At 43.7% G+C, this 17220-nt stretch overlaps 1 protein-coding gene across 1 annotated transcript in view; it reads right to left on the reverse strand.

Moving 5' to 3' along the window:
• Positions 1–11463, reverse strand: part of LOC310791510 (protein NLRC3-like) — a gene marked incomplete at both ends in the record, with an annotated part of 55454 nt that extends 43991 nt beyond the window's left edge. Inside the window, one exon of the mRNA XM_083653186.1 lies at positions 11342–11463. Within this exon, the coding sequence (XP_083509312.1) occupies positions 11342–11463 (122 nt within the window). The remainder of the gene's footprint in view (positions 1–11341) is intronic.
• Positions 11464–17220: the final 5757 nt, after the last annotated feature.

Below are 17220 nucleotides of genomic sequence, written 5' to 3' on the forward strand. Positions count from 1 at the left end.
TTTTCCCCTGGAGAACCCAGAGACGTACATCTTCATTTTGAGGTATTGCAAATCACTTTGGTGCTAATAGATAATTTACTGTGGGTCTTGAAAGATGACCAACAATTATAAAAATCTTTGGCCTGTGCTAAATATTGGCAGTCCTAAACTGGCCATGAATGAGTTAATGATATTGCATCATGCAGGCTTACAGTATAACAGTCCTCTTACCTTGTGTCTGAAGGTCCAGGTTCATTACTGAAGTGTAGAGGTTGATCTTTAGACCAGTCACTCTTCATAGACAGACAGCTGGGTACTGGAGACTCTGCTCTCTGCCTGTGGTCTTGACCTCTGGAAACACAAATGTTTGATACATATCATTAGCCTGGTAAACCAGCCGGTCACGTGAACTCACATTTCGTTTACAAAACCGTAATGGCTGCCTCTGTGGCTGTTCGCCTCAAGCAGTAACATCAACGTTTGTCAAGTTTAAACAGAATCAGAATCAGAATCAGAATCACTTTTATTGCCATAATATGCAAGTTACATACGAGGAATTTGTCTTAGTGTCTGTATGCAGCGTAGCGGTCACATCAATATACAGAGATAAGAAGTAGGAAGATAACTAAAGACAATCACAAAGTTGCAAGTGCAATCAAATCGAATCAAATCGAGTAAATATATACAATATGTACATGAGTGGTGAAGTGATCTGTGGATGATAAATATGAATTTACGTTGGATTTACATGAGATTTACAGAGTGAGTTAAATAGACGTTAAATAGGCAGTGGATTTACATGAATTTACAGTCAGAGTTAAATAAGAGTTTACATTGAATGTACATGAAATTTACAGGCTAAGTTAAATAGGCATTAATGTGCAGGGACTTTACATTAATTTACCAGTCCCAGTTAGAGTGTGTGTGTGTGTGGGGGGGGGGGGTGTGTGTGTTGTTGGTGAGGTCCTTGGCGGAAGGGGTTTCCGGGCCTTGTTGGTGAGGCTGATGGCGGTTGGGAAGAAGCTGGTCTTGTGGCGGGTGGTTCTGATCTTGGCAGACCTCAGTCTCTTGCCGTGGGGGACTGTCTTAAAGAGTTTGTGGCCAGGGTGGGAGGGGTGGCCATAAGTGTATTGCAGGAATAGACTCAATAACAACAATTAAACAAGTACAGGAGTATCGCCGCAACAGCAGAGATCCCACACTATTAACACTTTAGTCTCCACTAAAGTGAAGACTAATGGGGATCCTTTTAAACAATAAACAACAATAAACACTGATTGGCTGAAGGAGTTGTCTGTCAACGCAAGTACACCCGCCCAACTTCCACCCACTGCAAATACTGAGTGAAAGCTTGAGCCCAGACGGTCTGGTAGAAGGAAATGAAATGTGAGTTCACGTGACCGGCTGGTTTACCAGGCTAACCTATCATTAGTTCTAGTGACCGGCTGCTTTACCAGGCTAACCTATCATTAGTTCATGTGACCGGCTGCTTTACCAGGCTAACCTATCATTAGTTCACCTGACCGGCTGCTTTACCAGGCTAACCTATCATTAGTTCACCTGACCGGCTGCTTTACCAGGCTAACCTATTATTAGTTCACCTGACCGGCTGCTTTACCAGGCTAACCTATCATTAGTTCACCTGACCGGCTGCTTTACCAGGCTAACCTATCATTAGTTCATGTGACCGGCTGCTTTACCAGGCTAACCTATCATTAGTTCACCTGACCGGCTGCTTTACCAGGCTAACCTATCATTAGTTCATGTGACCGGCTGGTTTACCAGGCTAACCTATCATTAGTTCATGTGACCGGCTGCTTTACCAGGCTAACCTATCATTAGTTCATGTGACCGGCTGGTTTACCAGGCTAACCTATCATTAGTTCATGTGACCGGCTGGTTTACTAGGCTAACCTATCATTAGTTCATGTGACCGGCTGGTTTACCAGGCTAACCTATCATTAGTTCATGTGACCGGCTGGTTTACCAGGCTAACCTATCATTAGTTCATGTGACCGGCTGGTTTACCAGGCTAACCTATCATTAGTTCATGTGACCGGCTGGTTTACCAGGCTAACCTATCATTAGTTCATGTGACCAGCTGCTTTACCAGGCTAACCTATCATTAGTTCATGTGACCGGCTGCTTTACCAGGCTAACCTATCATTAGTTCATGTGACCGGCTGGTTTACCAGGCTAACTTATCATTAGTTCATGTGACCGGCTGCTTTACCAGGCTAACCTATCATTAGTTCTAGTGACCGGCTGGTTTACCAGGCTAACCTATCATTAGTTCTAGTGACCGGCTGTTTTACCAGGCTAACCTATCATTAGTTCATGTGACCGGCTGGTTTACCAGGCTAACCTATCATTAGTTCTAGTGACCGGCTGCTTTACCAGGCTAACCTATCATTAGTTCATGTGACCGGCTGGTTTACCAGGCTAACCTATCATTAGTTCATGTGACCGGCTGGTTTACCAGGCTAACCTATCATTAGTTCATGTGACCAGCTGGTTTACCAGGCTAACCTATCATTAGTTCATGTGACCGGCTGGTTTACCAGGCTAACCTGTCATTAGTTCATGTGACCGGCTGGTTTACCAGGTTAACCTATCATTAGTTCATGTGACCGGCTGGTTTACCAGGCTAACCTATCATTAGTTCATGTGACCGGCTGGTTTACCAGGTTAACCTATCATTAGTTCATGTGACCGGCTGGTTTACCAGGTTAACCTATCATTAGTTCACTTGACCGGCTGGTTTACCAGGCTAACCTATCATTAGTTCACTTGACCGGCTGGTTTACCAGGCTAACCTATCATTAGTTCTAGTGACCGGCTGGTTTACCAGGCTAACCTATCATTAGTTCATGTGACCGGCTGGTTTACCAGGCTAACCTATCATTAGTTCACTTGACCGGCTGGTTTACCAGGCTAACCTATCATTAGTTCATGTGACCGGCTGGTTTACCAGACTAACCTATCATTAGTTCATGTGACCGGCTGGTTTACCAGGCTAACCTATCATTAGTTCATGTGACCAGCTGGTTTACCAGGCTAACCTATCATTAGTTCTAGTGACCGGCTGGTTTACCAGGCTAACCTATCATTAGTTCATGTGACCGGCTGGTTTACCAGGCTAACCTATCATTAGTTCATGTGACCGGCTGGTTTACCAGGCTAACCTATCATTAGTTCATGTGACCAGCTGGTTTACCAGGCTAACCTATCATTAGTTCATGTGACCGGCTGGTTTACCAGGCTAACCTATCATTAGTTCATGTGACCAGCTGGTTTACCAGGCTAACCTATCATTAGTTCATGTGACCGGCTGGTTTACCAGGCTAACCTATCATTAGTTCATGTGACCGGCTGGTTTACCAGGTTAACCTATCATTAGTTCATGTGACCGGCTGGTTTACCAGGCTAACCTATCATTAGTTCATGTGACCGGCTGGTTTACCAGGTTAACCTATCATTAGTTCATGTGACCGGCTGGTTTACCAGGTTAACCTATCATTAGTTCACTTGACCGGCTGGTTTACCAGGCTAACCTATCATTAGTTCACTTGACCGGCTGGTTTACCAGGCTAACCTATCATTAGTTCTAGTGACCGGCTGGTTTACCAGGCTAACCTATCATTAGTTCATGTGACCGGCTGGTTTACCAGGCTAACCTATCATTAGTTCACTTGACCGGCTGGTTTACCAGGCTAACCTATCATTAGTTCATGTGACCGGCTGGTTTACCAGACTAACCTATCATTAGTTCATGTGACCGGCTGCTTTACCAGGCTAACCTATCATTAGTTCATGTGACCGGCTGGTTTACCAGGTTAACCTATCATTAGTTCACTTGACCGGCTGGTTTACCAGGCTAACCTATTATTAGTTCATGTGACCGGCTGGTTTACCAGGCTAACCTATCATTAGTTCACTTGACCGGCTGGTTTACCAGGCTAACCTATCATTAGTTCATGTGACCGGCTGGTTTACCAGGCTAACCTATCATTAGTTCATGTGACCGGCTGGTTTACCAGGCTAACCTATCATTAGTTCACTTGACCGGCTGCTTTACCAGGCTAACCTATCATTAGTTCATGTGACCGGCTGGTTTACCAGGCTAACCTATCATTAGTTCATGTGACCGGCTGCTTTACCAGGCTAACCTATCATTAGTTCTAGTGACCGGCTGGTTTACCAGGCTAACCTATCATTAGTTCATGTGACCGGCTGGTTTACCAGGCTAACCTATCATTAGTTCATGTGACCGGCTGCTTTACCAGGCTAACCTATCATTAGTTCTAGTGACCGGCTGGTTTACCAGGCTAACCTATCATTAGTTCTAGTGACCGGCTGGTTTACCAGGCTAACCTATCATTAGTTCTAGTGACCGGCTGGTTTACCAGGCTAACCTATCATTAGTTCTAGTGACCGGCTGGTTTACCAGGCTAACCTATCATTTGTTCTAGTGACCGGCTGGTTACCAGGCTAACCTATCATTAGTTCTAGTGACCGGCTGGTTTACCAGGCTAACCTATCATTAGTTCTAGTGACCGGCTGGTTTACCAGGCTAACCTATCATTAGTTCTAGTGACCGGCTGGTTTACCAGGCTAACCTATCATTAGTTCATGTGACCGGCTGCTTTACCAGGCTAACCTATCATTAGTTCATGTGACCGGCTGGTTTAGCAGGCTAACATATCATTAGTTCATGTGACCGGCTGCTTTACCAGGCTAACCTATCATTAGCTCATGTGACCGGCTGGTTTACCAGGCTAACCTATCATTAGTTCTAGTGACCGGCTGGTTTACCAGGCTAACCTATCATTAGTTCATGTGACCGGCTGCTTTACCAGGCTAACCTATCATAAGTTCATGTGACCAGCTGGTTTACAAGGCTAACCTATCATTAGTTAATGTGACCGGCTGGTTTACCAGGCTAACCTATCATTAGTTCACTTGACCGGCTGGTTTACCAGGCTAACCTATCATTAGTTCATGTGACCAGCTGGTTTACCAGGCTAACCTATCATTAGTTCTAGTGACCGGCTGCTTTACCAGGCTAACCTATCATTAGTTCTAGTGACCGGCTGGTTTACCAGGCTAACCTATCATTAGTTCTAGTGACCGGCTGGTTTACCAGGCTAACCTATCATTAGTTCATGTGACCGGCTGGTTTACCAGGCTAACCTATCATTATTTCTAGTGACCGGCTGGTTTACCAGGCTAACCTATCATTAGTTCTAGTGACCGGCTGGTTTACCAGGCTAACCTATCATTATTTCTAGTGACCGGCTGGTTTACCAGGCTAACCTATCATTATTTCTAGTGACCGGCTGGTTTACCAGGCTAACCTATCATTAGTTCTAGTGACCGGCTGGTTTACCAGGCTAACCTATCATTATTTCTAGTGACCGGCTGGTTTACCAGGCTAACCTATCATTAGTTCTAGTGACCGGCTGGTTTACCAGGCTAACCTATCATTAGTTCTAGTGACCGGCTGGTTTACCAGGCTAACCTATCATTAGTTCTAGTGACCGGCTGGTTTACCAGGCTAACCTATCATTAGTTCTAGTGACCGGCTGGTTTACCAGGCTAACCTATCATTAGTTCTAGTGACCGGCTGGTTTAGCAGGCTAACATATCATTAGTTCATGTGACCGGCTGCTTTACCAGGCTAACCTATCATTAGTTCTAGTGACCGGCTGGTTTACCAGGCTAACCTATCATTAGTTCTAGTGACCGGCTGGTTTACCAGGCTAACCTCTCATTAGTTCTAGTGACCGGCTGGTTTACCAGGCTAACCTATCATTAGTTCTAGTGACCGGCTGGTTTAGCAGGCTAACATATCATTAGTTCTAGTGACCGGCTGCTTTACCAGGCTAACCTATCATTAGTTCATGTGATCGGCTGGTTTACCAGGCTAACCTATCATTAGTTCATGTGACCGGCTGGTTTACCAGGCTAACCTATCATTAGTTCATGTGACCGGCTGGTTTACCAGGCTAACCTATCATTAGTTCTAGTGACCGGCTGCTTTACCAGGCTAACCTATCATTAGTTCTAGTGACCGGCTGCTTTACCAGGCTAACCTATCATTAGTTCATGTGACCGGCTGGTTTACCAGGCTAACCTATCATTAGTTCTAGTGACCGGCTGCTTTACCAGGCTAACCTATCATTAGTTCTAGTGACCGGCTGCTTTACCAGGCTAACCTATCATTAGTTCATGTGACCGGCTGGTTTACCAGGCTAACCTATCATTGGTTCTAGTGACCGGCTGCTTTACCAGGCTAACCTATCATTAGTTCTAGTGACCGGCTGGTTTACCAGGCTAACCTATCATTAGTTCTAGTGACCGGCTGGTTTACCAGGCTAACCTATCATTAGTTCATGTGACCGGCTGGTTTACCAGGCTAACCTATCATTATTTCTAGTGACCGGCTGGTTTACCAGGCTAACCTATCATTAGTTCTAGTGACCGGCTGGTTTACCAGGCTAACCTATCATTATTTCTAGTGACCGGCTGGTTTACCAGGCTAACCTATCATTATTTCTAGTGACCGGCTGGTTTACCAGGCTAACCTATCATTAGTTCTAGTGACCGGCTGGTTTACCAGGCTAACCTATCATTATTTCTAGTGACCGGCTGGTTTACCAGGCTAACCTATCATTAGTTCTAGTGACCGGCTGGTTTACCAGGCTAACCTATCATTAGTTCTAGTGACCGGCTGCTTTACCAGGCTAACCTATCATTAGTTCATGTGATCGGCTGGTTTACCAGGCTAACCTATCATTAGTTCATGTGACCGGCTGCTTTACCAGGCTAACCTATCATTAGTTCATGTGACCGGCTGGTTTACCAGGCTAACCTATCATTAGTTCATGTGACCGGCTGGTTTACCAGGCTAACCTATCATTAGTTCATGTGACCAGCTGCTTTACCAGGCTAACCTATCATTAGTTCTAGTGACCAGCTGCTTTACCAGGCTAACCTATCATTAGTTCATGTGACCGGCTGGTTTACCAGGCTAACCTATCATTAGTTCATGTGACCAGCTGGTTTACCAGGCTAACCTATCATTAGTTCATGTGACCAGCTGGTTTACCAGGCTAACCTATCATTAGTTCATGTGACCGGCTGGTTTACCAGGCTAACCTATCATTAGTTCATGTGACCAGCTGGTTTACAAGGCTAACCTATCATTAGTTCATGTGACCGGCTGGTTTACCAGGCTAACCTATCATTAGTTCATGTGACCAGCTGGTTTACCAGGCTAACCTATCATTAGTTCATGTGACCGGCTGGTTTACCAGGCTAACCTATCATTAGTTCATGTGACCGGCTGGTTTACCAGGCTAACCTATCATTAGTTCATGTGACCGGCTGGTTTACCAGGCTAACCTATCATTAGTTCATGTGACCGGCTGCTTTACCAGGCTAACCTATCATTAGTTCATGTGATCGGCTGGTTTACCAGGCTAACCTATCATTAGTTCATGTGACCGGCTGGTTTACCAGGCTAACCTATCATTAGTTCATGTGACCGGCTGGTTTACCAGGCTAACCTATCATTAGTTCATGTGACCAGCTGGTTTACCAGGCTAACCTATCATTAGTTCATGTGACCGGCTGGTTTACCAGGCTAACCTATCATTAGTTCTAGTGACCGGCTGCTTTACCAGGCTAACCTATCATTAGTTCATGTGACCGGCTGGTTTACCAGGCTAACCTATCATTAGTTCTAGTGACCGGCTGGTTTACCAGGCTAACCTATCATTAGTTCTAGTGACCGGCTGCTTTACCAGGCTAACCTATCATTAGTTCTAGTGACCGGCTGCTTTACCAGGCTAACCTATCATTAGTTCATGTGACCAGCTGGTTTACAAGGCTAACCTATCATTAGTTCTAGTGACCGGCTGGTTTACCAGGCTAATCTATCATTAGTTCTAGTGACCGGCTGGTTTACCAGGCTAACTTATCATTAGTTCTAGTGACCGACTGGTTTACCAGGCTAACCTATCATTAGTTCATGTGATCGGCTGGTTTACCAGGCTAACCTATCATTAGTTCATGTGACCGGCTGGTTTACCAGGCTAACCTATCATTAGTTCATGTGACCGGCTGGTTTACCAGGCTAACCTATCATTAGTTCTAGTGACCGGCTGCTTTACCAGGCTAACCTATCATTAGTTCTAGTGACCGGCTGCTTTACCAGGCTAACCTATCATTAGTTCATGTGACCGGCTGGTTTACCAGGCTAACCTATCATTAGTTCTAGTGACCGGCTGCTTTACCAGGCTAACCTATCATTAGTTCTAGTGACCGGCTGCTTTACCAGGCTAACCTATCATTAGTTCATGTGACCGGCTGGTTTACCAGGCTAACCTATCATTGGTTCTAGTGATCGGCTGGTTTACCAGGCTAACCTATCATTAGTTCATGTGACCGGCTGCTTTACCAGGCTAACCTATCATTAGTTCATGTGACCGGCTGGTTTACCAGGCTAACCTATCATTAGTTCATGTGACCGGCTGGTTTACCAGGCTAACCTATCATTAGTTCATGTGACCGGCTGCTTTACCAGGCTAACCTATCATTAGTTCATGTGACCGGCTGGTTTACCAGGCTAACCTATCATTAGTTCATGTGATCGGCTGGTTTACCAGGCTAACCTATCATTAGTTCATGTGACCAGCTGGTTTACCAGGCTAACCTATCATTAGTTCATGTGACCGGCTGGTTTACCAGGCTAACCTATCATTAGTTCATGTGACCAGCTGGTTTACCAGGCTAACCTATCATTAGTTCATGTGACCAGCTGTTTTACCAGGCTAACCTATCATTAGTTCATGTGATCGGCTGGTTTACCAGGCTAACCTATCATTAGTTCATGTGACCGGCTGGTTTACCAGGCTAACCTATCATTAGTTCATGTGACCGGCTGGTTTACCAGGCTAACCTATCATTAGTTCATGTGACCGGCTGGTTTACCAGGCTAACCTATCATTAGTTCATGTGACCGGCTGGTTTACCAGGCTAACCTATCATTAGTTCATGTGACCGGCTGGTTTACCAGGCTAACCTATCATTAGTTCATGTGACCAGCTGGTTTACCAGGCTAACCTATCATTAGTTCATGTGACCGGCTGGTTTACCAGGCTAACCTATCATTAGTTCTAGTGACCGGCTGCTTTACCAGGCTAACCTATCATTAGTTCATGTGACCGGCTGGTTTACCAGGCTAACCTATCATTAGTTCTAGTGACCGGCTGGTTTACCAGGCTAACCTATCATTAGTTCTAGTGACCGGCTGCTTTACCAGGCTAACCTATCATTAGTTCTAGTGACCGGCTGCTTTACCAGGCTAACCTATCATTAGTTCATGTGACCAGCTGGTTTACAAGGCTAACCTATCATTAGTTCTAGTGACCGGCTGGTTTACCAGGCTAATCTATCATTAGTTCTAGTGACCGGCTGGTTTACCAGGCTAACTTATCATTAGTTCTAGTGACCGACTGGTTTACCAGGCTAACTTATCATTAGTTCTAGTGACCGACTGGTTTACCAGGCTAACTTATCATTAGTTCATGTGACCGGCTGGTTTACCAGGCTAACTTATCATTAGTTCTAGTGACCGACTGGTTTACCAGGCTAACTTATCATTAGTTCATGTGACCGGCTGGTTTACCAGGCTAATCTATCATTAGTTCTAGTGACTGGCTGGTTTACCAGGCTAACCTATCATTAGTTCTAGTGACTGGCTGGTTTACCAGGCTAACTTATCATTAGTTCATGTGACCGGCTGGTTTACCAGACTAACCTATCATTAGTTCATGTGACCGGCTGGTTTACCAGGCTAACCTATCATTAGTTCATGTGACCGGCTGGTTTACCAGGCTAACCTATCATTAGTTCATGTGACCGGCTGCTTTACCAGGCTAACCTATCATTAGTTAATGTGACCGGCTGCTTTACCAGGCTAACCTATCATTAGTTCATGTGACCGGCTGGTTTACCAGGCTAACCTATCATTAGTTCTAGTGACCGGCTGGTTTACCAGGCTAACCTATCATTAGTTCTAGTGACCGGCTGGTTTACCAGACTAACCTATCATTAGTTCTAGTGACCGGCTGGTTTACCAGGCTAACCTATCATTAGTTCTAGTGACCGGCTGCTTTACCAGGCTAACCTATCATTAGTTCTAGTGACCGGCTGCTTTACCAGGCTAACCTATCATTAGTTCATGTGACCAGCTGGTTTACAAGGCTAACCTATCATTAGTTCTAGTGACCGGCTGGTTTACCAGGCTAATCTATCATTAGTTCTAGTGACCGGCTGCTTTACCAGGCTAACCTATCATTAGTTCATGTGACCAGCTGGTTTACAAGGCTAACTTATCATTAGTTCTAGTGACCGGCTGGTTTACCAGGCTAACCTATCATTAGTTCTAGTGACCGGCTGGTTTAGCAGGCTAACCTATCATTAGTTCATGTGACCAGCTGCTTTACCAGGCTAACCTATCATTAGTTCTAGTGACCGGCTGCTTTACCAGGCTAACCTATCATTAGTTCTAGTGACCGGCTGGTTTACCAGGCTAACCTATCATTAGTTCTAGTGACCGGCTGCTTTACCAGGCTAACCTATCATTAGTTCTAGTGACCAGCTGCTTTACCATGCTAACCTATCATTAGTTCTAGTGAATACTGACGCCAAATCATGCACATGCAGTGTTGCACATTGTCAGTTTTTCTCTTTGGAGTTTTTGATAACATGGACTTTTGATAAGTGTCCAGGATGCCAGATTTCCTCATTTCTTATAAAAGCAAAACATGTAGTTTGCTATTTAATGTCATAAATTTAATCATTTTCATATGTATTCATATATTTTCATACTCACCATTTCCTATTATTACTGCAGTATACTTTCATGTCATCCTTTTTTAATCCATTCTTCTTTGAATTTTGGAAGTATTCTCCCTAATTTGTTTTGAGAAGTTTGTTTTTCCTTCAGATGCTGAGCAATACTGAATAATCACAGTGACATTGAACCAATGCCCCTGCTACAATCTTCACAGTTTCCCTTTCAAGAAACTCATATTTAAAAAAATGATTTGTTCAAAGTACTTTGGATAAAACACAGAAACAGATCTATAGTTTGCATCATTGTGTTCGGCTGCAATTACTTTGAGCATCCTCATAAGTTGACATGTTGTCATGTAATCAGGTTGTATCAGGTACTGCAGGCTATGGTATGTTGTCATGTAATCAGGTTGTATCAGGTACTGCAGGCTATGGTATGTTGTCATGTAATCAGGTTGTTTCAGGTACTGCAGGCTTACAGTGTAAGCAGTCTTACTTTGTGTCTGAGGGTCCATGTTCATGTTCATTACTGGAGTCTGGATGAAGATCTCTCACAGACAGACAGCTGAGTGCTGGAGGCTCTGCCCCGCCCTCCTCTTCCTCCACACACACACTCATCTTCTGGACTTCAGTAACACTGTACGTACGCACACACACACACACACACACACACACGCACACGCACGCACACACACACACACACACACACACACACACACACACACACACACACACACACACACACACACACACACACACACACATTTAAATGAGTTATTTATGTCCACATAAATACAGAGTACAAAGGACATAAACACTAATAATGCAGTCAGATGCTGGGAGACAGTTACTTACAAAAGTGCCTAGTTGGCAACCACAATAATGCGTACAAAAAATAAGGAACACCACACAGGGTGATGGCAGTGGCAAGTTGACAAATACAGTTCAATACAAAAAGCAGAGCCTTCTCCATATTGAGCGGCTACCAATAATAGCAGAGACTGAGCAATACCTTACTAGCTGTTTGGCACTTCTCTTAGGTAGTCCAGCCATCTAGAGGCCTCTCACAACCAGTTTGTGAACATGACCCAGGCTACCGAATATGAAAACTAAAAGTTTACAACTGTAGCCCAGCTGTGAAATGGTCTGTGAAATGGTTTGCTTCAGCTGTAGTCATGTAATCAGGTTGTATCAGGTACTGCAGGCTATGGGATGCTGTCATGTAATCAGGTTGTATCAGGTACTGCAGGCTATGGTATGTTGTCATGTAATCAGGTTGTATCAGGTACTGCAGGCTATGGGATGTTGCCATGTAATCAGGTTGTATCAGGTACTGCAGGCTATGGGATGTTGTCATGTAATCAGGTTGTATCAGGTACTGCATGCTATGGTATGTTGTCATGTAATCAGGTTGTATCAGGTACTGCAGGCTTACAGTGTAAGCAGTCTTACTTTGTGTCTGAGGGTCCATGTTCATGTTCATTACTGGAGTCTGGATGAAGATCTCTCACAGACAGACAGCTAAGTGCTGGAGGCTCTGCCCCGCCCTCCTCTTCCTCCACACACACACTCATCTTCTGGACTTCAGTAACACTGTAGACACACACACACACACACACACACACACACACACACACACACACACACACACACACACACACACACACACACACACACACACACACACACACACACACACACACACACACAGAGCATAAGGAGCCCAGCCGGCATGTTTAAACTTGTCAAACAGACAGTAATAATGCAAAGTAACTTAAATGAAAGTAGCTAGTAATATGTATAAATACATTCTTAAAGTAACTTGTCCAACACTGACACACACACACACACACGCACGCACGCACGCACGCACACACACACACACACACACACACACACACACACACACACACACACACACACACACACACACACACACACACACACACACAGGTAAGTTAGTGTCACCTCATTTTCGATAAACACGTCTAATTAAAAACAGTGTGTATTAATCTGTGGATCTGCCTTTTTTATTGAGAAATGTGTTATTATCTCATAATTCTCATAATTGTGATATAATGATCTGAATCAAACAGTGGAGATGTTGATGTGAGCTTGTATTTAACAGAAGGTCAACATGACTCAGCTGTTTAATTTAATCCAGTTTTATGTCTGTCTTGGTCTGAGACTCTGAGAGAAGCTGTCATTAGTTTGTCCACTAATAAATCATTTACATCTCAGACACTTTACTGTAGTTTAACACCTGTAAACTTCATTCAACACCCTGCAGACACTGACCTGATGTCCACACCTCATTTTCTATTTTATAAGTACATTAGTTATTTATTCACTGATTTAGACTGTTCTTTATAAGTATTTATTAAACATTAGTCCTCCTGTAGTCTCCCTCCTTAAAGTCGAGCTGAACCCAAGAATGACTTTTCTTTTCTTTTAGTTCAAATACCTGGGTATGCAGTGCACCTATTTAATAATTTATGCAAAACAAATCACAACAATCTAATTTCTTTAGTTTTTCACACTTTTTCACATCAAAAGTTTGTTTTTCAAGATCTCATTGATAACAGTAATTTATAGTTTGCTGACGTCACCCTGTAGGCCTACTATTAAATTTCTACCCCATTTCAACCAATCATATCACCACATGCAGCTGTCAATCAAATCTTCATTTCTGGATAATTTTCTCTTCCAAATGAAGTCGAAAATGGCGCCTAGTGCCTGTCATCTGGCAGAATTTATATCCCATAAACTAACTACTAACTTGGCCAATTGTTAGAAACATGGATAAAAAACAAAAACTATAATCTCATGCAAACAAATGTAACTGGCTCGTTAAAACGCGCATTCCAGGGATATCGTATCGTTATAGCAGCGATAATGGCGCGCACATCCGAGAGCTTGGTTGTCAGGGGTCGCACTTCGGAGATTCCAGGCTGACGTGCTGCACTCTCCGCTCGGCAACACGAAGGCAGCTGGCTGCCAGCGGCTCGCTGTGCTCCACTCCTCCCGTCAAAAGGCTCTTCCCGAGGGGAGCGCCACAATATACTGAATCCCACTCGATTTGGAGGCGGAACACGCCAGGATTGGCCAAAGCCCAATCCAGTCCCCAGAATTGTCAAATAAAATCATCGACATCATACTATGACCCACCTCTCAACCTGTCATCTTAGACAAACTATGTTTTTAGTCTGAAACGGACTCATATGCACGTGACGAACAGGTTCAGAATGCAGGATGTCTTTGTAACTAAAAGGTTCCTGGTGGGCGACTACAGACCCCCTTAAAAAGTGGCCTGACCTGGGCTAAATGTAAAGAGCCAAAGTCTTACCCCCTTCCTGCTTATAGGCAGACAAACCAAGGGATTTCAACCACGATTTATGTCCCCATCAAATTCGTCAAATGCTTAGAAGAAATGTTGCTCTCGCCCCCGTCTTCCGGTGGCCTGTGCTGCAGTGTTTTCATTCCCCCACACAAATGCAACAGTAGGCAGTCGCTAGTACGAGTTAGAGAAAACAATAAGAAACATGACCAGGCCCGGCGTTAGGGGCTGGGCCGGGCCCCCCTATTCAACAAACTGCCCCCCCCCCCCTTCATAAAAAAAATAAAATAAAAAAAATAAATGTTTTTTTGTTGCTAAAAACGTTTTTCCGTTTTTCTGTTTTAAAGTTTAAAACGGAATCTGGCTGTCATTAGGCATTGATTAACTGAATGCTATTGATAACTGTTACTTTGAACATCCATTTGCAATGATTCTGGCTGGATATTAAAGGTCCCAATTCGTGCAGCTGTAACCTCTTAAAAACGTGTGTCTCTGGTCCATAAAACATGATTCTGGATTAATTTGTCGAAAATATAGCAACCCCGTTTGTTGTGACGGAGTTGTCACTTCCTCATCTCGTTGCGTCCCAAGAATGGTCTGTTTCTATAATATATTCAGAACTAACAGTTCCCATTGGCCGCTGAGGGAGAGCCCGCCCCAGGCTCCCAGCGGCCAATCAGATTAGCGTTTGTGGACCAGCACGCTAGGTTGTGTCCACAACTAACGTTAGCAACAAGCTATCGCTAACTTAACGGTTGCTACGCTAAAGAGGACATCTCAAAATGCCTAGACTTACCAAATGCACCTCCGCAGTTGCTGGATCACGTACAGTTGGCGTCGCTCCAGCTAGAAGTGTTAATTTTGTGGCTATAGACAAAATGGTGCAGGTAGCTTGTGTGAGAGAGACGCGCACAGTATGCTTGAGGACGCGACTGACGTCACATTACCCCCTCTGGGGGAACAGAGCGTTAGGGGGCGTGGCTTGAAGGAGACTGCAGGGGGAAGCTGGATAGGGACAAATCCAACTGTGGCAGTTCTGAGCTTGTGACCACTCATTACAGGGAGGGATGACAGCAGTATATGCATTTACAAGTAAAAACAGCTTTTGCACGGAATGGGACCTTTAACTATTGTAAATTTGTCACAATGAATGCAATTTGTGCACAATGTGTAAATACACTTAATATTAATTGTTTAGGCCTAATTATTTGGTAAAGTCTCAACACATTAGAGATGTGGGTAGTTCTTCACAGATGTAGCCTCTTCATTTTGCTCTCAAATGCACCAGGTTGACGAATTTTACTTTAAAATGTACAAAATCTTCTTCCGGGGGAGAATCCCCCCGGACCCCCCTTGGGTAGCTTGCCCCCCCCCAAGCTAGGGGCAGGCCCCCTCTGTAACTTGGGTCTGGAGCCGGGCCTGAACATGACCAAACCAAGTGTTTGCTTTTAGCTAACGCTCGTTACTCGTGTCGCCCATGTTTTCTAAACAGAACGCAATAAACCATAGATTTCCCCTCTTCTATTCACTGTTGAGGAGTCACGTGACTGACAGACAGCCACATCTCAGTCTCAGAGCAAGACTGAAATAAATAGAAGCAAAGAAGCTAAACTGGATCAATAATATTAATAAACTGCGTCATGTCGGCCTTCTTTGAAGTAGGCTACAGGCCCACGTCAGCTTCTCTCTGTGTTATTTACTGACACTGGAATCTGTTCATTACTTTTGAGAAACATTTCTTAATGTATTTCAGGTGAAGAGATGTTAGATCTCTGTCAGAGACTTTGACATTATATGTTGTAATAACACTCACCATGTTCCAGCCGTCTCCCTCCTGCTGCTCTGCTCTCTCAAAATGGAGATCTGAATGGCGCTGTCTGAATGGAATTAAAAGTGCGACACATTTTCATACTTTCACTTTCAAGTTTGCACCGCCTGTAAAGAGAGCCAAAGTCACGCCCACTTCCGGGTTAGGCCTGCGCACCAAGAGATTTCATCTGCAATTTATTTTCCCATAGATATTTCGTAAAATGCTTATAAACATAGTTTTACTTGGTCAAACCAAGCGATTCAGCTCAGGAGAGACAATAGACCCACAATAGACTTCTCAGACCAAAACTAAAAAAGTAAAACTAAAAAAATTATAATCCGCTATATTTTTACGTTTTGGTCCGACTGCAATTATGGTCTCTCCTGTTTCTAAATACAGCTGAATCGTTTGCTTTGACTAAGTAAAACTATGTTTTTACAAACATTTAACAAAATGTCTATGGGAAAATAAATGGCGGATGAAATTTCTTGGTGCAAATGCCTAACCCGAAAGTGGGCGTAACTTTGGTTATCTATGGAGAAGCGTTGTCGTGGCATTTGAGTGGGGGAGCTGTAATTAAATGTTAATTCAAGCAGCAGGGGGATACAAGGAGATACTGTGGTGAAAATAACAAGTTAAAGCTAAGCTAACTCTCTATGGTCAGAAAAACGTGACAAGATGCCCAAATGAAAATGATTGAGCTCAAAGTGCTTTAGTCTACATTTAGCTGAAACTGATGAATAAATAAATAGTCTTCTTATCCTACTTAACCTACTACAACCAGGAAAACACTGAAGAAATAGACTAGTTGGAATGAAATAATAATGTGGTAAATTACCCCCAAAACAATCAAGTTACTACAGTTTAATGTGGCTTAATGACCTAAAAGTATAACCTGACGCTAGGATGTAGGTTGGTTCACATTTGCTTCACAACCTAAGGAGGAGGGATTGTGAATTTGTGGAACAATGCCGCCCCCATCTGGCGGAGTCAGGTTACTAAAAGTAGGCTAATGGCATTAAATGAAATTTAATCCAATATGTAGCCATTTTGTCATACATATAACAACAACAACAACAACAACAACAACAACAACAACAACAACAACAACAACAACAATAGTAGTAATCATAATAATAATAACAATGAAGGAAACTTCTGTGTTCAACACACACACACACACACACACACACACACACACACACACTTATATTGAACCAAGCTGTGC

This window comes from Poromitra crassiceps (assembly GCF_964638095.1).
Source record: "Poromitra crassiceps genome assembly, chromosome: 16".
Lineage (NCBI taxonomy): Eukaryota > Metazoa > Chordata > Actinopteri > Beryciformes > Melamphaidae > Poromitra > Poromitra crassiceps.